Source organism: Coloeus monedula (genome assembly GCF_965178545.1).
Source record: "Coloeus monedula genome assembly, chromosome: 10".
NCBI classification, from domain to species: Eukaryota; Metazoa; Chordata; class Aves; order Passeriformes; family Corvidae; genus Coloeus; species Coloeus monedula.
The window spans coordinates 1,313,653-1,339,602 of NC_138790.1; the positions used below are offsets into that span (position 1 = coordinate 1,313,653).

The window sequence follows — 25,950 nt, forward strand, 5'->3', positions numbered from 1 at the left end:
ACATTCACTATACATGTGAAATGGGAGACTTTGTCCCAAAGCATCAAGTCTGGAGCTGGTTTGGCTCCCACTCCCTCTGCTCTGCCCTTTGCTAGAGATCTGCCACCTCCCTGCCTGCCTGCAGCAGTGTCCCTGCCTGCACAGCTCTTGTGCTGTGCCCTTCTCAGCGCACCCTCTGCCCATGTGAAAACCCAGTCAGTGACAGGCCGTGTTTCAAGCTGGTCAATTAGAGCCTGTAGAGCCCCAAGACCTGCTAGGTGTAGTCAAGCAAGATGCAAGGAGTGATGGCAACACATTTCCACACTGAAGAGATGCCAGAAGATGTTTCTGCTTGGACAAAGCCAGGTGGGGATAATGGCAACAGAGGATGGAGTCTGGATGCAGAAAGCCAGTCGTGAGCCAACACCACAGGGCAGGTTAGTCAGGTTGAGGTATTTGTGGCTTTTCTGGCATTTATTAGAGCCTCCTCTGCAGCACGGAGAAGAGACAGTACCAGGGGGGAGCAAGGGACTGCCCCTTGCTCTCTGCCCAGACCTGCTCTCTCCACTTCATTTGACTCTACCTCTGAAGGTGCTGCACCCTTGTGCCATCTGTCCCTCAGCAGCAGGAAGGGAGCAAGTTCCAGCTGGCTGGCTGCAGAAGAGCCAGGGAATTGAGGAGAGGTGGCTGCTCAGGAAAGAGCTGAAACAAACTGGGAAATAGATTGAAGACAGGATTTGGTAGATCTGGCAAGTCTTGGGTGAACTGTGATTGTAATTTTCTTGGCTCCAGCCATGATTTGCATTGTGGCTGTAAATGCTGCTCCCTGCCTTCCCCAAAGGCAGACTGGGAGAGGAGTACAGCTGTGATGACCTGCAGGCAGTGCAAAATGAGATGGGCCTTTACACAGCAGTGTGGGAAGACAGTGGGTGAGGCTGGGGCTGGGAGAGAAGGATGGATGAAGGCAGTGGTGGCCTGCAGCATGTGGGGAAATGAGATCAATCATCAGCCAAAGTTATTCCCTGCAAAGGCCCAGGAAGGCCCGTGACTTTGTTTAGGGGCCTGTAGCACTTTGGGTTTGATTGGAAGAGACAGTGCAATTGAAGCACCGGTTTCATGAGATCAGCCTCCACCAGAGGAGTCACAGCTTGGGGCTCTGGTGGCTGAGGTAGGACATCCACTCCTTGAGGGGGGGGCTCCTCGCAGCCACCAGCTTTTTCAGAAAGGCATTGGGCCGTAGCCCGGGCACGTCAGGGTGGGCCTCAGAGTATTGCTGCAGTTTAGCCAGCACGCGGGGGAGCCCCACGGTGGAGGCGTAGAACATGGGGCCACCCCTGTGCTTCGGCCACCCGTAGCCATTGATGTAAATGACATCCAGGTGCTCTGGGCCTGATGCTATTCCCTCAGCCAGGATGGCAAACCCCTCATTGATAAGGGAAAACAAACACCGCTCCAGGATTTCCTCCTGGTCTATGAAGCGGCTCTGGATGCCATGGGTGTCTCGGTACTGGGACAGGAAGCCGTGGAGCCATGGGTCTGGCGTGGCTGTCCTGCCCCCGGCCCTCTCGTACTGGTACCAGCCTTGGCCGGTTTTCTGGCCGAAGCGGCCCTGCTCACACAGGAGGTCTGGCAGGGGGCTGTAGCGCTGGCCGTGCCGCTGCCGGGCCGGCGTGCCCGCAGCGAGGGACGGCCCGGTCAGGCCCTGCTCCTTCCGAGACCTCCAGCCCACATCCAGCCCGGCAAGGTCAGACATGCGGAAAGGGCCTATCTTAAACCCAAAATCTTCAAGAACCTGATCTACCGCTTCTGGTCTGCTTCCTTCCTCTAAAAGGAAAACTGCCTGTTGTACGTACGGAAACATCATGCGATTCCCAACAAACCCAAAGCAATTCCCTACCACCACTCCGACTTTTTTCAGGGCTTTGGCCAGCTGCATAGCAGTGGCGATGGCGGTGGGGGATGTGTGGCGGCCATAGATGATTTCCAGCAGCCTCATCACGTGGGCAGGGGAGAAGAAGTGGGTGCCAATGACCTGCTGTGGGCGGTTTGTGGCAGAAGCTATTTCGTCGATGTTCAGGGCTGATGTGTTTGTACACAGCAAGGCCCCTGGCTTGCAGATCTTTGACAGCTTGTGGAATATTTCCTTCTTTAGCGCCATGTTCTCAAACACAGCCTCGATGACTAGGTCTACATCACACAACAGATCAAAGTCCACAGTGAACTGGAGACGTGCAGGGTTATGGAAATCCAGGGTCTGGGCACCCCCTTCCATTTTCATAGCTTCACGTTCCAAAAGGAGCATCACAGCCTTTCTTCCCTTGTTCAGATACTCCAGATCCTGCTCCAGGGCTACCACAGGTATGTTGGCTTTAACCAGAGAAGTCACAATGCCTCGGCCCATTGTTCCCAGCCCTAGGGATGAAAGTGAGATAGAATCAAAGACTATGAAGAGAAAATTAATCTCTTGACAGTAGCATTTCCTTTGTATCTCCAGGATAAAAAGTGGAGGCCTCTGGAAAACAAGTAGTGCACACTCAGAAAACAGATACGGAAGACTGGGAAAAAGGAAGGTGAATTTGCTCTTTCAGTGAGCCTAAATGTTTGAAAAGAGGTTGCACAAAGGTAAGTTAGTATCCTCACAAGCTTACAAAATTCCAGTGGGATTCACCCAGTGTGCACAGACCATGTGATTCATGTCTTCTCTCTGCAAAGTTTTATACCTATGGAAACCAGGATCATTGAGGAGTGAGAACCTGAGGACCAAAGAGAAAAGCACTGAGTTACAGCTGCAACCCTGTTACCACCTTCTGCAGGCAGGTTCAAAGCAAGCCTCTCCCTTAGGGTATCAGTGCCTCACTGTTCCTGTGAGATGGTCTGTTATGGGCATTCAGCAGATACACCACCCCGCCCCCCAGAGATTCTGACATCAGCAAAGTTCAAAGAGTTGGTTTTTCCCTCGTCCTTCCAAGCTTCTTCTTTGTCTCCCTCCTTTTCTCCCTCTGTGCTTCATTGCGTGATCTTTGGAGCAAAAAAAAAATTCGGCTGCTATTTCTGTAAAGACTTGGATGCTGATCTGCTCTAAACCTTGTATCTAACATCTTGTGTGTCTCTCAGTGCCAGGTCAAACAGGATGGAACTAACGCAGCGCTCTTAATCTAGATTTCAACATCTTCTCTCTCCTTTTAAATCACGCTGGCACAGCAGTAGCCTTTTGCCTGCTGTTCACTTTATATCAGGCATCTCTGCTCACCAGGAACTCTTCAAGTCCTCCTTCTGGAGATTCTCAAAGTCAGTCTTCCTTGTCCAACCACACAGTTAAGGCTCTTGCCCAGAATTCCTGTAACTGAGAATCCATTCACACTGTGATTTTTTCCTCCAAGATCCATAAATGTGCTTCCGCCTGCTCATACCCCCAGGAATCCCAATGTAGAGATTACTGGCTTGATCCCTTGCACCAGCTCTGCCCTCTGTGACATTAAATGAAGCTGCACTTTCCTGTGACACACAACCCACACCACTGATCCTGCTCTCCCACAGTGGAGGCTTTTCCAACTAAATTAATACAAACTAGTGAGGGAAGGTCAGCACAATTTTACCAGCTTTGAAAGTGCGAAGCCTCTGAATGGGAGGATTATTAATATCCTAAATAAAGCAGCAACCAGAAAAAGTATAGGTTTGTTATAATTCTGTAAAAATGATTTTTTTAATCTCAGGTTTACAAATGAAAGTCAGCTAAACAAATAAACAGAAACAAGGGGATTAAAAATTTTGTCTAAAGCAGCTTTGTAAAGAAGAGCTGAAATGATGTCATCATTTAAACAAGTTCCAGCAACCAAGGTCAGACAAGGTAGGATGTTTTTCCTGCATGCTACACGCTCTTGGTTTAGTTCTGCCCACCTTCAGCTTGTGTGCACACAAGACATTTCAAATATTCCCTGCTTAGCCACCAGAAGATAGTTTTTACTGGCATCACTAGCTGGCAGCCTGCTTACAAACCATCATTACACTCCCAAGCAAGTGCTGAAGTCCCTTTCTAGGAAATTAGATTTGCTACTTCATAATCAAGTTCTGCTGGAAACTAATTTGAAAATAAATCTAGAATAACATGAATCAGCTCTTAGTAATTCAGTGTCTCTGGTTTGCTGACTGAAAAAACCTGAACATGAGTAGCTCCTCCCACTGTGCTCACTCTCCAGAGCCTGTGATGTGGGAGCAGGTACAATCAGGGACAGGTTTTCCCTGTCTTTGGAGAGCTACATGAGGTGCTTTCTTCCTGCAGTGCAGGAGGGTAACTCACCCCCAAACCCAGCCCCATCTGTCAGGCTCTCTTTAGACATCAAGCTGAAGTGTTTGCAGTTCCTCATGGCTCCCTCTTGAAGTATCTTCCTTTCCACGGTGGAGGCCTGGAGTTTCTCTCTAGAATTTCCAAGCTCTCCACACGTCCTGGGTCTTACCCACTCCTGATCCTCCCAGCTTCAGTCTTGTGACTGAAATGTTAGTAGTTCTCTTGCCTTATGAACACACTGGCTTCTCCTAAATCGAAGCCTCTTTTGTGAGCAGATGTTCCCCAGGCTTCTTTCCCAGAGAAGCTCTGCAGTGGTGCCAGGTGGTTCCCCTGGTTGCTTTCATCATCAGTACTCCATGTAGGTTTTTGCCATCCTGTGAGAGGCAGGCACACATGCTTGTAGTACTACACTTTCTAGGCCACGGGAACAGGCTCATAGATAAGATATGAGCTTGCCAAGCTTGTTTCTGACCTAGAAAATCTGTCTCAACTTCCTACAGTACTCTGCAATGGCCTGTATGAAATGATGTTTAATGAAGCTGGCAGAGAGAGTAATGAAAGCCCCAAGGGGTTTGTTACATTAGAGCTTGCCCAGCATGATTCCCCTGGAAATATTTTCTAAAATTGGGCTATAAAACTAAGGAGAGCTTTGGCTATCTAGCAGGGAAAGAGGCATTTCTGAGGACTCCTCTTTCACAATTCAGAAAGCCAAGTGATCTTGGGGAAGAATATGTTAGAGCAGAAAGAATGTTAGGGGATCATTAGGCCTTACATGTGTAGAGGGCTGTGGAAGAAAGAGGAAGGGAGATGTCTCATGCTCAGCTCACATCACGCAGACTGAAACACGGTGAGGAACTACTCCAGAATTTCTGCTGTATGCTCCATTTTCTTACTCAACAGTGTTCTCCCTTCCCCCAAACCAGGAAAAACCCTATATTCTCATCTTCCATGCAGGCGACTATTTTCATGTCCAAGGCACATCTTTCCAAAAAAAGACTGAAATCTGCTTCAGGAGCAAGGACGGTGCCCAGCCATCCTGCTCCTGGTCTTTTATTGTGAAATGAAGCTTTGACATATAATCAAAACTACACTTGTGCATAAGTAATTTCAGGCCAAATATGGGTATGACAAATCCATTTGCTGGGCAAGCTAAGTGAATAATGATGGTTAATTATTGATCTGTCACGTGATGTACTTAGAATACGAAAAATCATACAAAATTAATGTCAGGATTTTAAAAACAAATTTCAAAACAAAAGGACTTGAAATATGTACAAGGGAGATCATGTACAGTCACACACACTACTGAAATACTGATCAGTGGAAAAAAACTCTGAACTATAATGAATATTTGGACCTTAAAATGCCTAGCAATGAAAATAATCCTTTATAGATTGGTAAAAATATGCAAGGACTGTTCCAGTTTTCCTGATAAAAACAATAATAAGCAATTGGCAGTGCCGGGCTGCTGCAGGCCAGGGCTGCTGCTTTCTCTGTTTCAGGGTATCAGTTTCAAGCAGAAATGATGTGATACTCCAGGCAAGCAGAGAGCTGTGGGGAGATGCAGTTAGAAGGGACACAGAGAAAAGAACCTTCTTTCTGGGTGTTGAGGAACCAGAGCAAGTAAAAAGAGGTGGGAGCCAAGAGTTCAAACAACAGAAGCAAATGAAACAAAAAGTCAACATGAAAAAATCAACATGATCTTCCCACAGTGCAGCAATAAGAGATGGAAGCAGCAGCACAATGCAACATGGGTTTAGTGTGTGAAACAGCACAGCACTGTCTGTGGGAAAGTGGGGTCTGCACGACTTCTGAGGAGCCTAAACTGAGGCAGCATCTTTCTCTGACGGCCCTCCTCTCTGCAGTGAAAATAGAGAGGCCCTGGGTCACCTAGGTAGACTCAATACTTGCATGGATGAGCAGCGCTATTTTAAAAGGTGTCAGTCCCTCATGCCTAGGATTTTGGTTTCTGGTGCTGCAAGGATGTACTTCAGATCAAACACATGAAGTTACAAAATACTGTAGAGCATTGTACTGGCTGGAGAATGACTTTTTGTTACAGTAGCCTGAAAGAAAAAATTCAATTGTTTTGGCATGTTCTCTGCCTGTCTCTAATGGACTCACAATTTTACTTATATCAAAAGGCAAAATAGGAGGAAAACCTTCCAGAGGAAGGAAAAAAAGCACAACAAGGTGCAGAAAGAAGTGATAGAAAGCACTGACACTTTGGTGTGGGATTCAGAGCTAAAAGGAGGTGTTCAAGAACCTCCAAGATAAGAGAAGTCACACAAAATGAAGTACGACATGAACAAGAGCATAAGCAAAGCAAGCTCTACTGGTGGGATATAGGGCTGTGCAATGGGAGCAGTGATTCAGCAAGGGCTGGAGTCTGGCTGAGTGTCAAGGCCCTGAGTGCACTGATGGGATTTAATGTCCCTGACCAGCCACACCTGGACCCTCCACCCACCTGCACTGTCCATTGCCTCTGAGCCCCATTTAAGCTCAGACCTGGGCTTGTAGCCTCTTCTTAAGCTTCCTTGGAGGAGTTCTGGTGGCTTACTGTGGCTATGGCTACTGTTGATGCAGACCTCAGCCTGCAGACTAGCTTCCCACCTTTGCCTTGGACCCTCATCATCCTGGGAGCTTTGCTCGATTACCTGTACGATCTCAGGGCCTGCCCTGCCTGCCTTGCCCAGTTACTGTAAATACTGATGCAGCAGTAGGTTGTGCTGCCATCCAGAGGCAGAAATGGGTGGGGAGGATCGTCGGGAACGGGGAAGTGTAAAGTCCTGTGTGGGGGGAGGAACGGTGCATACTGGGGGCTGGCTGCTGGAAAGCAGCTCCCCAGGAAAGGGTCTGGGAGTGCTGGTGGACACCAGGTTGACTCTGAGCAGCAATATGACCTTGTGGCAGAGAAGATTAATGGTGTTGGAGCTACAGCAGGAGGGGTCTTGCTGGAACCCTCAAGGAGGTGATCCTGCCTCTCTACGTGGCACTGGTGAGACCATAGCTGGAGTGCTGGGTCCACTTCTGGGCTCCCCAGAGCAAGAGTGATTGGAGTGAGTTCAGTGAAGGGCAAATAAGATGATTAAGGGACTGGAGTATGCCTCATGAGGGAGGGCTGAGCAAGCTGTGACTTCAGCACAGAGAAGGCTTGGGGGATCTCACCCATGTATATATAAACACCTGAGAGAAAGGTACCTGGTAAAGAAGATGGAGTCAGGCTCAAGTGGCCCCTGGTGATAAAACCAGAGGTCAGGGGCACAAGCTGAAACATGGGCACTCCATCTGAACATAAGCAAACCATTCTTTTTAGTGAGACAGGTTTCCTAGAGAAGTTGTGGAGTCTTCATCCTTGGAGTTGTTCAAGAGCTGTCTTGACATGGTCCTGAGCAACTGGCTCTAGGTGACCCCACTTGAGTAGATATTTGGACAAGATGACATTCAGAGGTGCCTTCTTGCCTCAAGGATTCTGTGGTTCAGCCCCCTGTTATTGCCATTGGCTCCCCATCCCTGGGGTGCAGCTGCTCCCTGCCAGTAGATAATTAACTGGATATGTTGAACATGGCTAACATGAAGGTTGCCTGTTATCCTGGGCATACAAAGCAGGAGCAAGGAAGAAACACCTTGGTACCTGGTCTTGGTGTAATTACTCCTGGGATGCTGTTCCCACTTTGGCTATGCACGTTTTATGCAGTGTTGAAAAATGTGGGAAAGTTCCGGGTCATTAAAATGACCAGAGTGTGACAGACTGTGCTCTGAAGCAGAAGTATCAAAGCACTTATTTGTTCTGCAGGAGTTAACTTGAGTGTTGTCTGTAATCAGCTATGAAAACACTGAAACCTGGGGGTGAGGCTGGGGCAATTTCAGACCAGAATTCAGAAATCTGTGCAGAGATGAGTGGCAAATACGTAATCCAATGGAAGAGACATGCAGCCCAGCCAATTCTCTTTGGAAGTAAAAGACAGGTTATGTTTCTATTAGAAACTTTCAAATAGAGGTTGCATTTGTCCTCAGAATTCCCTCTAGCTCAGTTACAGCTCCAAAATAGGCAGCTCAGCTCTAACAGCCCTTCTGGCTAAACTGTCACTGTGATTAGGTCTTTGCAAGTGTGTTGTTCTGCCATGGTTTAGCAGCACAGAGCAGAGAATGTCCCACCTGGGCATTCCCACAAACTCCAACACAAGCCCTCCTGTCAAAGCACACATTGCAGGACTGACCTGTCTGAGACTGACAAAAGTGTGTGTCCAAACTTCTGTGCTCTTCAAGTCATAGAATAAATCTGGTAATAATTAATGCCTCTTTACCTGAATGCTTTAACAGCCACATATCCTTCTCACAGGGTTTGTGGACTGATGTTTAAAACCCCATTTCTATTAAAAATATGGCATGGCAGCTAATGGAGAGAACAGAACTTCCAAAAAAATCTCTATGGCCTAAAATGAGTTGTCAGACAGCTCAAGAGCCCTGAGAAGCACCCAGGAAAAAAGCAGTGTTGATCTGGTGAGATTCCCTTGAAACAGAATGGATGTTTTCCAAGTTCTCCAAGTTCCCTGTCTAACCATTTTTGAGTGCTACTATCAACAGCTAGAGCTGAAAGATTTTTTTTTAAATCTCAGCGGTGCATCGAAGGTTTTATTTAAATTGCTCTTATAAAAAATTAATGAAGGCATTATCTTGCTGGGCTACAAAATGGCAGGAGTGGATCCCAGTGAGATGAAATCTTCTTAAAATGCAGCTGTCAAAACATTTTTGTATTAATACATCCCTGAGTGACTCTGTGCACATACACTTGCAGTACAGAACTAGACCAGGAGGAGGAGAATTTCCTACAGACCTGCTCCTAGCACGGAGCAAAGCCCGGTCTCGGTGTTTAAAAGGGAGCAGACTGCTGCTGATCCGCACACGAAGCTGTCTCTGAAGTGAAGCTATTCTTCCAAAGGAAGAGGAGGCATCACCTACTAATCTAGTGGCATGCGAGCTGCCATCTGAATTTGGAGCTTCCCAATGCAGTGACAGCTTCGCCGATGCGTGTGGAGTGTCTATGGGTGGGACGGGTGCGGGTGGCTGCCGGGCTGGCGCAGCCCAGCTGCCGGCTGTGCGCGGTGCCCGCCGCGGCCGCTCCGTGCCCTTACCGATGACGGCTGCCTTGCGCACGGGCTGCGGGGCAGCGCTGCTCCAGGAGGCTCCGCCGGGCGCTGCCCACCTGCGCACGGCTCTCTCGGCGAAGAACGCGTACTGCAGCGCCTGGGCCTGCCCCGAGCTCAGCAGCAGCCCGAACAGCTCCCGCTCCCGCCGCACGCCCTCGGCAAAGGGCCTCTCGGTGGCGGCCCGCACGGCCTGGACGCACAGCTCCGGAGCCAGGCACCCCCGCGCCTGTCGCTTCACCTTCACCAGGGCTTCTCGCAGGAACGCTTCCATGTTGGGCAGCTTGGGAACTGGCTTCAGGCTGAGCCTGCGGGGTTCCAGGGGCTGGCCTGCGGGGAGAGAAACGGAGTTACAGAACAAAGCATCCACATCTTTTCAGATGTAGTCTTTCCAGACTACAGATTTCCACCCTTTTCCACAGGCTGGGAAGGCAGTCTGCCTCTTCTCCAACTCCCACTGTATTAGGGCTTGCATGGCACAGTGATCTGGGCCTAGAACTAAAGCATCTGACATTTCTCCTTATCTCTGTTTGCTCTGACAATTACGATTTTTCAAGTCCCTTCTCAGGCTTCAAAAAAAGTAAGACTTCCTTTTCAAAGAAGTAATTCTCTCCTTCCTTTTCTCAGCTTCGGAGTGCCCTGGCTTTCCAGTTCTTTCCCTCTACAGTCCCAGCTGCCACATTCATACGGGTCTTTCTATAAGCTTCAGTAATGAAGTTTTCCTCCAGTGTTGTTTAGTATTCAGGACCCAGTTGACACTTAGCCAGAGGCATTCCAGCCAGAGTCCTGACCCAGACATTGACAAGAGAGTGGAAAACACACCCTGACTTCTTCCCTGGCCAAACAAGCCCCTCAATTCACTTTGGGACTAACCAAGAGGAGATCTCACTCAGCATGAGTTGGGCAGCAAATGAATAACAAGGCAGAGTTCATGTTTGTGTCAGCAAGGGATGAATCAAGCAGCCACAGAAATATGTGAAGTTCATTACAGAAGAGGTTGCTATGGTGATACCTAGAAAGGATTTTAATTGAGAGAACATAGTTACATTTCAGATGCCAAAATTCTGTCTTCTTCCTAAGCACCTGGCCATACTCAGGTGTTCCTCTGCTCGTAATGGCAGCTTGCTCAGTAAAGACTGTGGAGGAACAAGATCAGCAGTTTGGGACACATTCTCTTGAGACTGAAACATTCTCACAATGACCCTGCTGTCATCACAGCCATATCCAGATCACTAACTGTAGCATGGCACTGTGTGGATTGCTAGTGCTGTTCCCAGAAGCAGCCAGGACTGCCACCAAAGTCCAGTGGTGGGCTGAGAACCTTCTGCTGAAGCTCTCTGGGGACAGTGTCTCATTGCTCTGGCCTCTTAGATGAGCTGTGCCACAGGGGCACACTTCCTTCCAAGGCAGCATATCGCATCCAGCTTCCCTTTCTCTTCCTGTTGTCTGAGCTAGGGAAGTGCCAATGCACCAGCAGAAAACTCAGGAAATCCTACAGAGGATGCTGAAGAGCAGGAACAATGGCAGCATGGCAGGCATGGTTGCTTGAGGAACAACAGGTCCTGACTCTAGCTCTTCCTCCAAGACTGAGCAACACAGGAGAAACAGAAATACAAGTTTCCAGGATGATTTAATATACTGATTTCTTGTAATAGAGGTCTTCAGAGCGCAGGTTTTTTAATTAAGCCTCTTAGTGATCACAAAAAGATGAACACTCACTGTGTAAGTAGCTTCCCTTGTGATCAGCATTCATAAAAATGTTTTCACATTCACAGTGGAAATAATTTGTATCAGCCAGTATTGCAGGCTTTAGTCAGGATAATGTTCCTTTATTTTGGAATATTTTTTTCCTTAAATCTAAGTTTTTAACTCAGAAATGCTCTTTATCTGCAGTTCTTTATTTAGGACTTAAATAGTGGGTTATATTCCATCACAAGGGGAAAGCTCAGGCTTGTCCCAGAAAGCTGAACTGATGGCTGGAAGACTGGGCAGATCAAGGGACTTCATATGACGTCCAGTGGAAAGGGCTGGTAAAAAAGGAATACCACTGGGAGCCTTTAGGCTTGGTCTTCAGACAGCAAATAGTACTGTAAGCACAAATACTGGTGGGGGACAGGAGACGGTTCCTCAGACTAAAAAAAAGTAACTCAGGGTCCTGTAATAAAACTCTTACTTTAGCTGCAAACTAAATAGGTTTTCTACAGCACCTCTGTGCAGTATCTTAGCTTCTGCAATGCTAATAAGAATAAAGGAAGTCTTTATGATCAGGAAAGAATTATCAGAATTCAAATCTGGGGAGAAGAGATCAGTGTGGGACACCTATGTGCAGCTTGATTTCTGAAAGCAAAGCAGCAGGACGATGCTGAACAGTGTCAGACATCAGGGCTGCAGGAAAAGCTTCATCCACACACAGATTCCTGCTTTGTTTACCAGGTTTGTAGTCCAGGTGACACAAAGGGCAGATCAAGTCTATAAAATTTCTATCAGCAAATGCACCATGTATGCATACAGTATCAAATATTATGTTATTTAAAGAAAGAAGTACCATCCCAGAGTTGTAAACCCTTGGGATACTATGGGATGGCACATGCAAGAGACATTGCAAGCCTAATGTTCTTCCTGATGCAGGGAACTGCTTGTGAATTTTTGAAGACTAAAGCTGAGCCTGGCCCCTGCCCCTCAGGCTGCCAGAGACAAGTCCAGGCCATGTCAGACCTTTCACAAACTCTGTTTGTATCCAAGGGACACTTGGCTAGGCCTCTGTCTAAGGAAGGTGTCAGCCAGAACCTTGAGCCCTGGGGAGAGATTAAAATGTCTTGATGTTGTGCATCTTGGCAGAGATGACTCACGGACAGGCCTTGCAGCTCTAAGGGAAAGCCTTTCCTCCAGCCTCCATTTCAAGGATGCAATTACCCACCAGCAGCATCTGTTCCGCCCCTGGCTTTGATGAGCCTCAGAAGGAACAACTGCTTCCTCCGCAGCAACTCCCAGTAGCTTACAGGCAGAAACTCATCATCTTTCCACACAGATTAATACCTGGGGGACTTGTGCTACTCCAAATTGCTCTGATTTTCCTTGGCTCTTTGGTGCAAGGCATTGGTACTGCTCTGCTCTGAGCAGCAGATGGGGTCAGAAAAACAAGGGGTGTATATGGAGAGCTTCAAAGTCTGCTGTGTGGAGGCCAGGAGCCAATTTCTCCTCCAGCTGAGGAAGACTAGAGCAGGCCAACAAGAAGTGGGCAGGATGAGCTGCAAGCTGCTACCTGCCACCAGCAGTTTCAGCCATTTGTCAATTTTGTGATGCCATCAGCTGGGAAAAGCCTGAAGTGCAACTTTGGATTACTGCAGTGATTGTCAAGCACATTTACTGAAAGGATGTTCTCCTTGTCCCCAAGGATTTAGCTCCTGTCTATTCCTTTTAAATAATGCCTTCAGAAGTGAAGATACTTTCTTTAGCCTGGAGAGGCCAGTTTGCCTGGAGAGGTCAGGGAATTATTCTCACTTTCTATCTGCAATATATAAATACTGGTTTTCAATGAGAAATCTAACTCAGAATCAGTAATTGCCTCTGTGTATTCCTACACCCACTTACTGTTTCAGAGCATCTTTTGAAAGTGTCCTTCATTAGAAACAATCCATAAAAATGTATGGATGAGAATGCTCTCCCAATGTGCCATAAAAGTAGCTCTGTCAGCTGTGTATCACAACAGTAATCAAGGACCCCTGATACAGTAAGGCAGTCATTTGAGACTGATCTCTTGCCATGAGATACTGCAGCTCCAGCACTGAGAAAGCTTTAGAAGAAAATTATTTCTGAATTGATTCTTTGAGACTTATCTTGCTGTACAGCCTTCCCAGGAATAGAAATTCCAGAGGTGACAAAACTAGTTATTTAGCCAGACTGCTCCGTAAGAAGTCAGCAGTTGTAGCTTCATGTTTAAAAAAAATCTCATCAGAAACAAAATGCTGCATGCCACACAAAGCCAGTGCAATTCTGTGATGGCTTTTTTTTTTTTTTTTTTGGTAGATTCTCTTTGGTTTTATTAAGATTATCTGAAAAACATTCACTGAAAACAGAACTCCATGTGAACAAACTCCAGACCAGCTATACAAGACTGTCATCTCTTCTGCAGCCCTGTTAGTTCTTGATGGAGAAAAATTGAAGTGCTGCCTTGCCTTTGTCTGACAGGAATATTATTAACTTTAGGCAAAGGCCAAAGCAAGGAAGGATTTGAAAGGAACGTACAGGCTCTGGGTACACCAATCTTTCAAATTATTAGATAACCTGAGGGTAAATGGTGCATCAAAACTTGTCATGGTCTTGTGCGGGGTCTAATGAGAAATTTTTCAAGCAGGAAAGAAATAGATTAGCTGGCTCACCAGTGTTTTCACTGTTAAAACATGTACTGTAAATGCCAGTAAAGCTGTTGGAAAGAGTCTGAAAGCATTTTTAAGTCCTGTGGGAGTTGATGTATAGTGTGATGTGAAACACCATCAATGACATTACTCATTTTTGCTGGGGTAACTCAAACCAGCGATAAACAGATTGAAAATCTAATAATGAGTAAGACTGGGACAGGCTACCTGCTGGACATTCAGTCAGGATCCTTGTATGCTTATACAACTAAAAAAAAAAAAAAATATTGGTAGTGACAGTTTCCAAAGAAGATGAAGCTTGACAATTTCCAAAGAAGCTGAAGCTAAAGAACAGGATTTTGCCAGTGGATATAAGCTCCAGAAAGCAAGTTCCCCTGAGAAATAGTGTGGTCAATGCTTCCTTCCTGAGGGTCTCCTCTAAGGCCAAGCTGGCTTTCACAACTGTCAGCCACTGCACAATGTCTGTCATGGAAGAAACAAGCATGCAAATATCTAAACTTCACCTGATTGCACATAGCATTTGTTGAACTGCAGAATGTTTTCTGGTTTGCCAGTTCCAGCAATGTATCCATTACTCATTTCATGACACACTGCTGCTGCTGCCATCAGTACTGGTACAGATCTTGTGCAAGGCATCATTCAGAGCCCAGAGGGTACATCACAGCGAGCACTGTTTGTTGGGTTAATTTGCCTAGAAGAGTGGTAATATTTCACTGCTCTCCCAACAGATGGAGGAACAGAATTCTCATTCAAACCAGACAAACTCAGTGAACCAAGGTACCTTTGTTTTTCTTAGAAGCAGCAGTGAAATACATCATCCATCTCTTGCTGAAGAATTATATTTAGTCTGATGACATACAGGAAAGAGAAAAGAGGACTGCTTATGTCATTGATTCTGGACTAGAAAATGAAGCCCTAAAATACCATAGGATGAATACAGTGAGAAGGAAGGGCATCTGCTATAGAAAACCCAGCCAAAGAATACCTTGGCACCTGTCTGGTACATCTCAAAGTGTGGGGAGGTATACAAGACACTGATATTTAAGAACAGTCCATTCTTTGAAGCACCCTACAATATGGTGCACTGTCATCTAGGACAAAGCTACCTCAGCTTGTAGCATGGAGAAGGGGCCTTGTCTGTAGTGAAGAGAACTGGAGGAGCAAAACCAACACCGCAGCTTGGAACAGCATTGCCTGTAAAGGCCATATGACCAAAGCAGGAAGGGTTTTTTGCTTTCCTGCGTTCATCTCATTGTGAGAGAGCCCTAGATGAAATCCAGCAGTCAGGTTCCAAAGGTACAAGGAGGTCAGTAGTGGAAAAATGCCCTGTTTTCTCTCAAGGCAGTGCTCCGCGTGCTGCACAAGGAATGTTCCTCTCCCTAAGTTAACTTCAGTGAATTTGATTCTGTTATTTCTAAGATGGGGAAAAAAATCTCTCCCCATCCCTCCCATCTGCACAGGCCTTTTATGTATGTGGCACCCAAAGGATTAGGGACAGAGTCACTTACAGACCATGGATCATTAAATTGAGCAGAGGATGTGCCAGCCCCTCCACTATAGGGAGAAAATTATTTTTGCTCAGCCAGTATGGATGGTGCAACCAGGATGCATGCAGTGCCAGCTGGGATCCAGAACTATATATGGAAAGAGCACTTACTCCCCAAAACCTGCAGAGTGCAGCATCCCAGAGGAGCATGTGAGTTTGGATATACAATTAAAAGGCAGGAGGACTTGATGTATATCTGTTCTCTGAATCTCACTTGAATTTCTGCAGCTTTTCAGCATTTGATTTTTCTCACTTCAGACAACAGGAAACGAATTCTGCAATTAATTGTATCTTCTGTGGATGCCAAAACTCAAGAATGGAGCATATAAATTGGAACAAACTGGTGGGCTTTGTTCTGACTCTTTTCAGCCCTGAAACATCACCAATTATTTCCTGGCACTGCTACAATTTGTTCCTCACCAATCACTTTGTTTGCCAAACGGATTGCTGCCTCAATGGTGTTTTCTTCCACAATTTCGTCAACCAAGCCAAGCTTCAGTGCTTCAGTTGCTGGAATGTGTTTTCCTGCCATAAAAAGAGAAATAAGGTGACTACAGCAGAGCCTGATGGACAATTTTGTTCTTTTCCATCTGATCAAATGACTTGTGCAGCTGATAATTAGCCCCTCCTGGGTGGAAGCAAGTAGAATTACAACCCAAGCAGCTACACAGGTAGAAGATTCCTGTTTTTTAGACCAAGCTGGTAGGACTCAATGCCATGTTCATCTATACAGACACAGCACTCACCTGTAGTGATCATATCCAGAGCAGCTGGTACTCCAATCAGTCTGGGGAGTCGCTGAGTGCCTTCAGCACCTGGAAGTAACCCTAGGGTGACCTCTGGCAAACCCATCCTAGCCTAAAATGAAGTAAAATTAAACAAAAAAATCTGATTAGAAAGAGTGGTAATTGCAAACTGAGCAAAAAAAGAAGAAAGACAAGTAGTTTTGAGTCACATTGCTCCTCTAGGAAGCCTCAGAATTTCTACATAGAAACTCCATCCCTGCATTTTGCTATGTAAAATATTCAAGAAAAAAAATCACTTGACCATTTCAAGGATTTCTGTACAAATGCACAAGGAAAACATGACCTTTCAGAGGATTTCTGTGCTAGTACAGCACTGGGGGAGGGCTGTAGGGCCGACAGCATTCCCTAGATTGACACATGTGTCAATAATGCTTTCAAGTAGTTGTTACCAACTATTGGAGGGCATGCTGGCTTAACTGTCACCTCCCTACTCTAATTCTTGCAAGTTTGGTGAGGGGTTGGAAGGAACCTTAAAACCATCTTGTTTCACTACCTGCCATGGGCAGGGATACCTTCCACTAGACCAGATTGCTCAGAGCCCCATCTAACCTGGCTTTGAACACCACTGAACTCTTCCCTAATCTTCCTTCAAATGCCTCTTGGTGCATTTGCCATCTGGTAGTCATGGCAGGTAAGCTACGGGCAGCAGAAAGTCTGTGGGGGTCTTCTCTTAAAAAATGTATCTAGATTTTGTTGCCTTTAAAAAATAGTTTGCCCATTTTCTATTGAGCTTTCAAGAGATTTTGAGTTACTTTAAGACCACTACTTATAGTTCCAGTAGTCATGGCAATTCATGATGTGGTTTAGTGAGAATGGTGGTAGTTGGTCAAAGGTTGGACTTAGTGATCTTGGGGGTGTTTTCCAACTTTAATGATTCTGTGATTCCATGGTGCTCACCTTAGGTGGCACAGAGGATGATGTGGAATATCTCTTTATGCTGTTACAGCAACCCACACTGCCACGGAGAGAGTGACTCACTGCAGAAGTGAGGGGATGGTCCTGTCAGTGAGGAGTCTCTACAAGGAGACAGGTACTGCTCAAGCTGGTTCAGCATTCCTGAACCTTGAAGGAGGGGATTAAAGAAAAATACCCAGATAATTCCTGAAGACTCTTAAAGCTGTCTTTCAGTCAAAGTGCTCCTTGGGGACACAGAGCTCATGGGGAATCTAACCATAAATGCTCCTGAGTTTCAACTACCTATAGAAACTAGGCCATGAGCAGAAAGAAGTGCAAAATTCACAGGGCTGGGGAAAAAAATAAATAAGAGAAAGTCACGCTGCATGAGTCAGTAAGATACAGCTGTCTGCATCAGAATATAGATAATGAGACCTAGGGCAAATTAACATTTGGTTACTGAAGCTTCTACACAGCCATCTTATCCTACTAGTTACAAATCAACTTTATATTTAGAAATGAGTTGAAATTAGTCAGTTAGTAAGGCTCAGGAAAGACGTCAAGGGTGGTGGTGTAGGTGAAGAATGTCTGAGCACACCGAGTTGTATCCTATAGCTGTAAAGCCGCTCTCCTCCGGGCAGAGGGTCCCAGGGAAGGCACCCCGTCCCTCTGCTCGTGCCATCTGTACCTGGCTCCCGAGGCCCTCAGCAGGGTGTGTTACCTTCGCGTGTGCAACGCGGTAGTGACAGCCCAGCGCCACCTCCAGGCCTCCTCCCAAAGCGACGCCTTCGATGGCCGCCACCACCGGCTTCTCGCTGCTTTCGATGAGAGACACGATGGGGCCCAGGGCGACTCCATGTCTCTTCGGAGAGGAAAATCCTCGGATGTCAGCTCCTGAGGGAGCACCAAGAGGTTAGGAGGAGTTAGTGGGCAAGGCGGTGGCTGGAACAACCCTTCCCTCTGTGCCACTGGATGCAGCTGCTCACAGATGCCCAAGTCCTTGCAGAGCATGCTGCTGGCAGGAGAGTGGTTAACAGGAATCAACCCCTTTTGGGACCACCTTCAAGGAACCCTGCGTCCTTGATCCTGTTCACAGAGCTCCGGGGAAGGCTGAGTACAAAACCACAGAGTAACTGTAAGGATCATGCAGTCAGTTTCTGCAGTTTGCAGAAATTTGCAAACTTCCTTGGTGTAATATTGAGCCTGGAATAGTTAACTGCAAATTACTACTAACAAGCAATGGAGAGCTCTACAGAAATTCCCCAGCTTTTCAGGTTTATTCAGCTGGAGAAGATCTGTTATTCACCACTGTCCCACCCCAGGTACATTCCATACGCTAGATCAATAAATAGTCCAGAGATTTTACATCAACAGGGCTACGGAGACTGAGGAAGCACCAGGATGTTATGGAGCTGAGCAGCTGTCCCTCATTTCAGTATGAACAGCCCAGCTTATTTCTGGCCTGGACAGTCCAGCTTGTCTGCATGACCAGCATGTCAATGGTGGCACAGCAAAATAGACAAAGCACCCTGTCTTGTGGCCATTTCCAGCCAAATTGGGACTTTTGTCAGCAGTATTATGAGGCAGAGAATCTTCAGATATGTCGGGTGGAGAGTGTTTCATCTTCTGCTCAGCCCATGTTTGATGTCTTACCTGCACTGAATTTCCCATTTTCGCCACAAATCATAACAGCTTTCACTGAGGGATCTGCATCTGCTTTCTTCAGCCCATCCTCTAAAGCCTGGAGAACTGCCAGACTGAAATAAAATAGAGATTCAGTGAGTAACCATCAGCTACACCCCCCATCCAAGAGGTATGTGCTAGGAACACTGAGCAGCCCAGTGAAAAGGAGCACCATGTCCCACAGGCTGTCCCCATGCCTGGCTGCTGCCACAGCCTCTCCAGGGGAATCCTGTCCTTAGTCTCCCTCTTGCTCCAAAGGACAAGCACCCAAACCCAACAGGCTGCCAGCCCACCTGTCAGTCTCTGCCTGGAGACTCATCTTCAGGCTATGACACTGCTGTTTCCACAGCAAGTAGCACAGGGAAATGTCGTTTGAAAATGTCTTCATGAATTAAACATTCAGATTTTCAAGAAAACAGTTTAGCATAATTTAAAAGTAATTAATGCTAAACCACTGACAATCTGAGAACTTTTTGAAAGGAGCTCTAGGGATAAAAAAGTTATCTTTCGAACACCTGACACAGGCTCTGCTGATGTTAATAATACTTTCACTTTGTGAAGATCTGCACAGAAGTCCAGACTTAAACTGGTGTGGGATCCTGTCAAAGGGAATTTGGGCATGAAACACTACACAGAACACGTTTGACTTATCTGAACAGGTAGTTCTGCAGACACCAGCAGTAAATGTGGCCAGCAAAGAATTAATGAAGAATTTCAAAATGGATCTGTAGAAGTATAAACAGTATTTTTTCAAATCAGGTATTTAAAAAGTCTGACCCAACTGTATGTCCACTTCACATTTGCCTCTTTAAAGCTAATTTATGTGTTTGTATGGATATAGACATGGAGAGCCTAGTCTGTTTTAGAAGGTGGTAACAATAGTGATAGTAGGTAAAAATAGAAGCATTGACACTTTAGTAATAGAAATATGAATACAAATTTTATGTATATATAATTTTGATACTAAAATATACTTATATACACACTGTTTTAAGTACACAGTTTACGAGAGACTATTGTGTGTGGATGTGCAGAGATGGTTCTGATTCAGAAAATCTGAGCTACAAGAAGTTGGAGGCTGGAGGAATATCCAAGAGGTATCATCCATGCTTGCCCAGTCCTTATAAAACCAGCTTTCCTTCCTAGACCTTCTCCAAACCCTTAGTCCAGCTCCACATGTAAGCTTGGTGCTGAGGAAAAGGGAGCAGAGCTCTGCTGATGCCCAGTGGAGAGGAGCAGTGTTAATTACACAGAACTAATAGAAAGGCCTGAGGCATACTGAGCTTGTGCATGTTGCTCTATGTATTAGAGGGCATTTCATGTAAAAAGGAAGCTTGTTGTGAAGCAGATGAAAACCACATCATTGTACTCTCGTGTACACACATTTTTACAGAACAATGCTTGCAACATTCACGTGAGAGCCCGTAGTCTGAGAAGGGAAACCTGGGAGCCCAAGGAGCTCCCTGTAAACCAACTGTGTGAAGGAATCCCAGCCAACCTCTGCACATTCCTCCTTCAAAATCAAAAGTTAAAGACAAACTATTAGCAAAGTCTCTAAATCAGGGCTATTGGCTGAGGGGGGCTGTCTAGGAGGGTCTCCAGGACCATCTGCTGCCTGGATAAGGCCGTGATACATAGAAGAGTCAGTGGGAGCCTTGAGGCCTGACAACCAGAGACTGGGAGAAGTGTAATTTTTGGAGAGAGAACAGCCAGTTATGTACAAATTGCCCAACCCAGACATCAAAGACAACTTTGAAGTCTGATGTTAGTAATGGTTCTGAAAGCTGAAACTCAAAATGAGAATAATTTGGCCATGCCAAAGTAAAGCTGTGAGGTGAGTCAGTAAAGGCCCCTCCACTGCACATAGCTCCACATGGCAGAATATGAAAGCCTTTCCAAATTTTATACACTAAATGTGTTTTAATATTGTCTTGGTTTTGAAAGACAGGTGTCTGCTAAGGAAGGCAGAAGCCTCCCTTGAAGTGGCAGATATAACCCCTTTTCCCTCTGAGTTATTATCTTTCCAAATTTTATACACTAAATGTGTTCAAATATGTTTAAAAATTGGGTTTTATCTCCCTCCCCTTGGCATATCTGTGGCTGCTGCTGTTTGAGGAGCACCCACAGGCTGCACCCAATGCTTGCTGCTCTTGGAGTTCTGTTTGTGCATCAGTGGAGAGCCAGGCCACAGCAATACCAAACTCACCCAGGGGCTGGGAGATTGCAGGAGAAGCCATTAGGAAATGTCCTGACACTCTACAAAGCATAGTGCAAAGAGGGAGAAAAAAGATGTCCTATGATCCAAACAAATGTGAAGTTACTAATTTGCAAATATTGTATAGACAAATGGCACAGTTCTGTCAGGAACAGGCAAGAAGCAATCAGTATTCCTGTGTCTGTTCCAGGCATGTGATCAGCAGATGCAAGATGCCCATCTAGAAGGGGTGTCTGCAGCAAATGGAAAGGTTCAGGTTCTATGGAGGAAACCGGTTACAAGCCCTCAGCACTTACAGCAACATGCTACCACCAAAATAAAAACCAGTCATCAAGGCTGCCACAAAATCACAGTTTGATCCCTACCTCACCTTTATTAACCCAACAGGACTGTTTATGCCAGTGAATAATTTAACTTGGTACTTGCATAAATATCTCTTCTCCTTCCATATAATTTTTTCCCAATGGGAATTTTTGCAGGGTAAAAAGGAAGTAAAATCAGACTTTTTGCAGTTTCTTGTTTTCCTAAGATGGAGTGATAAGTTTGCCTTGGATATGTCAAAGTCCAACACACAGACTGCATTGCTTTGTCACTCACATAACTGGCACTAAGAGTTGTAATTTTCAATTAAAGCATCACAGTAGAATATATAGCAGTAGAATTATAAAAATACTCAGGAGAATCCCAGCTTCAAACTGCTAGAGCATTAAAGAAACAAAAAGTCACTGTAATTTTCATATGTATTTCATTACTGTGACACTGTCATTCATTTAGCAGTAACCATGCAGAAGTTCCCTCCATGCTTTCCAAGGTTGCATCCATGCCATGTAGTCAGTTCCACCATGGATACTATTTTGACTGCCAGAAGAGTGAGTCTGCCAAGGTGACTCAGTGTTCCAGGTCTCAGGAACTCGAAATAGGTGCTGTTAAAGAGCAGGTGCACACCAGAGCAAGAGAATATTCTTGGAGGTTACCACACCAGGTTGTTTTTATTTTATGGAACTCATTGCAGTGGCAGTGATGTGCTGGATTTGTAGCAGGGTTTTACTATTTACCTTAATTATTTCATATTTTAGCTGGATTTGTGAAAATGAATTTCTTTCATTAAAAAAAACCAAACAAAACTAATATAAGGGAATCCTGGAAATTTACTTAGTCTCATTTAAAGAAGTGAGACTCAAATCCAACAGTGGAAAATGTTGTTTATGGAAAACATGCAGATCTGGGCCTTTCCCTTTGTACTTTTCCCAGCTTCTAAGAAACTTTAAAAACCTGAAAATCTCAAACCTGAACAAAACCAATTGTCGCGATAGAGGGAAAACCCGGACGCCCAATATGAGTGATCAGCAGGAATCCGATCTATTGATTGTACCAGAGCTCCTTATATACTGACAATAATAGGCTTTATGCATATTCGTAAAGGCACATTCTAAGTGGTTCACGTCAACTAAGCTGATTCTAAACCCCTCCTTAGACCACCTTTTGTGGTCAGCAGTTCTGCCATTTTCCCTGGCCTTCTAACCACAGATGCCCATTGTTTTGCTGCCAAAACCTAACCTTGCTGGCTCTGCAAATAAACCCAGAGTTCAGCAGTAAGGCTCAATGGTGGTTCAGTTACTGAGCAAGATACATGTAATATTCTGTAACTGCAGTTGTTACACAGGATGTGTGGTGCACTGTCTTATGAGACCTTGCTCAGCTAGCTGCAAGGGTCTATGTGCCCGTTCTCACGTAGCCAGCTTCTCAGATCAGTAAGCTGCAAAGAATATGTATATCCCGAATTTATATGTCCCTTTTCACGTAACCAATCTCTCACAACCAATCCAGGCTCTTCCATTGTCACAGGCTCCTGTTCCTTTGGATAGCTTCCTGCAGCGTTTTTCTTTGAACTTACTGCTGGGTATTACATAATCCCCTACTTGAAACTGAGGACTTGTGTGCTGGAGTTACCTGCTCTGCTCTCCCTTGCTTCAGTGTCAGATCCAGCTGTGTAGTAGCTACTGTCACAAGTTGTTGTGTGACAAATTGCTAATACAGTTTGAACAGTCCTGCACATAAATTAAGGCCAGAGCCAGAGTGGCATCTTTTGGGTGGAATTTTAGAAGAGCTGTTTTAGGGAGCGATGCTTATTCATCCCAGAATTTTCTCTCTGTGTCTCATCCTGATGAGGTGCTGATCCAGTCCAACACGTGTAATCACATTCTCCCCTCATTGCTACCTGTCTGAAACTGCAGCTTCTCTCATCTCCTTTACATTTTCTGATTTTTATGGTGATCACGGTCAGAAGGACAATCCTGGCAGCCAGGGAGAGCCTTTCCCAATCAAATCTGTTACACTTCATAGAATCCCAGACATAAGCTCCCCTACTGCATGCCCTCTCCTATCCTCCCTGGAGCCTTTCTGTCCTTGTCAGCTCAAATGTTGAAATACCCCTTAAAGTCCTTCTAATTCCCAGTGCCAGCAGCCTGCCTCTGCTGAGAAGAGGTAGTCAGTTCTTTCTTTTGTGAGTCTTGTCTTTCTGTTCCCCCAAACTCCTAGTTCTTTGCATATCTAAATCCCTTCTCTCAATGCCATGGTCTCATAAATGCAGATCTCTGAATACTAAACTTCTGCAAACCAGGAAAAAACCCTCCAAACAAATCAAATTTGGCACATGCCACCTCTGCTGGTGGGGAGAGCATTTAGCTTAAAGGGGAGTCTGTGTGGGAGCCAAATTTTCTGCCAGACTCTCAAGTCATCATACATTCCTCAGGAAAGCGCTGCCCCCCAGGTACTTGCACAGCAGAGGATGGTGTCAGACGGAGAAAGCAAATTCCTGCCCACCAGTGGCTTCTAAAGTGCTAATGGCCAGTGTGATGGCCCAGAGGGGGGAAATGGATAATGGAGAGAGATAGGGGAGGCTGGAGCACAGCAGCAAAATCTCACCAGTCTTAAAAAGCATTTGTGCCTGCTGTGAAATGAAATTTTCAGGATTGCAGGACATGGCTCCTCTCTGTACTTTAACTGCCTGCTATCGCCTGAGCAGTCAAACATTTCCAACAGCAGGAACAAACCTGCTCCCTGTGGTCCAGAACAGAAATGTGCAGAAGCAGGAGCAGCACCCAGGGATCAGAGTGTGCTCTACCTTTCCTAGCTACAGTCAGATCTCAGCTAAAAACTACCCAATGCCAAGGGTGTGAGAATTATGTATCTCTTTTAAAACAGGTATTACCCTGGCATGCCACCAAAGACCACAGACATGTCTCAAGCCGTAGTTCAATGGATCTGAAGTGTGCCAGGGTCTGCCTTCTTCCCCGTGGGGCTGGGAGACAGGACTACAACCACGCTGTCACCCTTGGTGTATCGGAACCACACTCTGCTGTGTGGGCACTGCAGAGCCAGGAGGAGAGGGCAGTAAAAGCAGAGGTCTGTCCTGAAGAAGTTGTTGTGCTGTTGCTGTTCAAAGGCAGAAGTGACTTTGGGTTTTCTCCAGAACTTCTCAAAAGGGGGGAGTTAAGGTTCCTTAAGCATGTATCTGTTACTGTTGATGGCTGGACTCAGTGATTTTAAAGGTCTTTTCAACCTCAGCGATTCCATGATTCTTTAGCTCTGTATTTTGTATTTTTCATGGTAAGGATTGAAAGTTTATTGTGAGCACAGCCTGGAAGTTTTCTTAGACTGGTCTTGGGCACAGGAGGTCCAAAGGATGTCTTACACCCTACGGTTCTGGGAGTCCTGCATGTGTGGTTCATCTAAACTCACCAAGTCACTCCGAATTTCTCAGGGTAATTACCTGAGCATGTGGAAACATTTGCGCTTCTAAACAAGTTGCAACAGAAGAGTGAGCACTGCCAGCTGCACTGTAGCTTTGCTACAGAAGAGCAGCATGTTTCATCTCCTTTTCATGCTCTGCCTTGTCTCTACGAGCTTCTTTTTAACAAACTCTCTAATTTATAAGTCAAGCACAACTGCAGTGGGGTTTTTTTGGCTTGTAAATATAGACTGAATAGACACTGTGGTCACTGTTACTGAGCAACTCCAGCTGCTTAGAAAGGGTTTACATGCTAATCAGAACTAAAGGAGCTAAAATGCACATCTAATGCAAAGCCAAAAGCACGAAAGTCCTTTCCAAGGCACATGAAAAACTAAAATTTCAGAGGCTCCTACAGATTGGTGTTGGACTTTGTTTTTCACTGGCTTGTGTTTGTGATTGCGTGGGGCCTTTCTTGACCAAGATCAGTATTTAGAGGTCAATTCCTCAATAGATTTTAAAGGGCAAATGAACGGCTTTCTGCCAGCCCTGGCTGGGTTTAATCCTGCTCCCAGCTCCACTTGTTGAAGCACGCCTGATAGCCACAGAGCCCTTTGCCCTCTCCCCCCAGCACACTTGGGTAGCGCAGGGATTTGCCAGGCAAGCACTGAGCAGTGTGTGGGGCAGGCAATCAAACCAGGAAATCTGAGGATTGACTCGTAGCGAACAGCTCTGAAGGCACTCCAGGCTGAGCTGCTGTGCTACGTCTTGCTGAAGCAGTGTCTTGGTTAAAGACTGGAAGGTGATGAGAAATAGGCAAAGCTTTTACACATCCTCCAGGGGAGATGAGACAAAGTACAGTTTGCTGAGCCTGGCACCTCTCCTGTGAAACCCCCCCAACTAGAAATTATAAGAAAGAGCAGAAGTTACGGCAAAGTTCAGCATGTTGCTCGCAAAGCGAGATCCACGCTCCCTCTGAAGGAGCCGCCCGGGCCCCTGCGGGTACCGAGCGGTGTAGAAGTCCCGGCGGAGGCTCTCTGCGGCCGCCCCAACCCGGGACTGGGCGGAGCCTCACTCGGGCACGGAGAGAGGGAATGAGGTGAAAAGGAAGGAAATCGGAGAATCCCCCAGCAGCTCACAAGGGGCTCCCCAGCCCCGGCCCGGCGCTCCCCGCGGACTGCCGGCCGTACCTGAGCGCGTTGACCGGCGGGTTGCGGAGCCGGATGACGGCCACGGCCGAGCCCCTCGCGTACTGCGCCATGCCGAGCGATCCCGCTGTGTCCCCGTGT

At 46.2% G+C, this 25,950-nt stretch overlaps 1 protein-coding gene across 1 annotated transcript; it reads right to left on the bottom strand.

The window, feature by feature from the left end:
• Positions 1-25,950, bottom strand: EHHADH (enoyl-CoA hydratase and 3-hydroxyacyl CoA dehydrogenase). The gene is made up of 7 exons (XM_082287933.1): positions 25,852-25,950; positions 18,687-18,790; positions 17,755-17,927; positions 16,080-16,191; positions 15,754-15,858; positions 9,400-9,741; positions 1-2,391 (listed from the first exon to the last, which is right to left on the bottom strand). The coding sequence occupies exons 1-7, from the start codon at positions 25,920-25,922 to the stop codon at positions 1,121-1,123; spliced, it is 2,178 nt and encodes a 725-aa protein (XP_082144059.1). The 5' UTR covers positions 25,923-25,950; the 3' UTR covers positions 1-1,120.

Bases quoted from the DNA above. Each gene is read 5' to 3' on its own strand.
- EHHADH (XM_082287933.1), bottom strand. From the start codon at position 25,922: ATGGCGCAGTACGCGAGGGGCTCGGCCGTGGCCGTCATCCGGCTCCGC. The intron at 16,192-17,754 runs GTAACACACCCT...ACTTCATTTTAG, and splicing joins ACCGCGTTGCACACGCGAAG to GCTAGGATGGGTTTGCCAGA. The intron at 2,392-9,399 runs GTAAGGGCACGG...TTTCATCCCTAG, and splicing joins GCGCAAGGCAGCCGTCATCG to GGCTGGGAACAATGGGCCGA.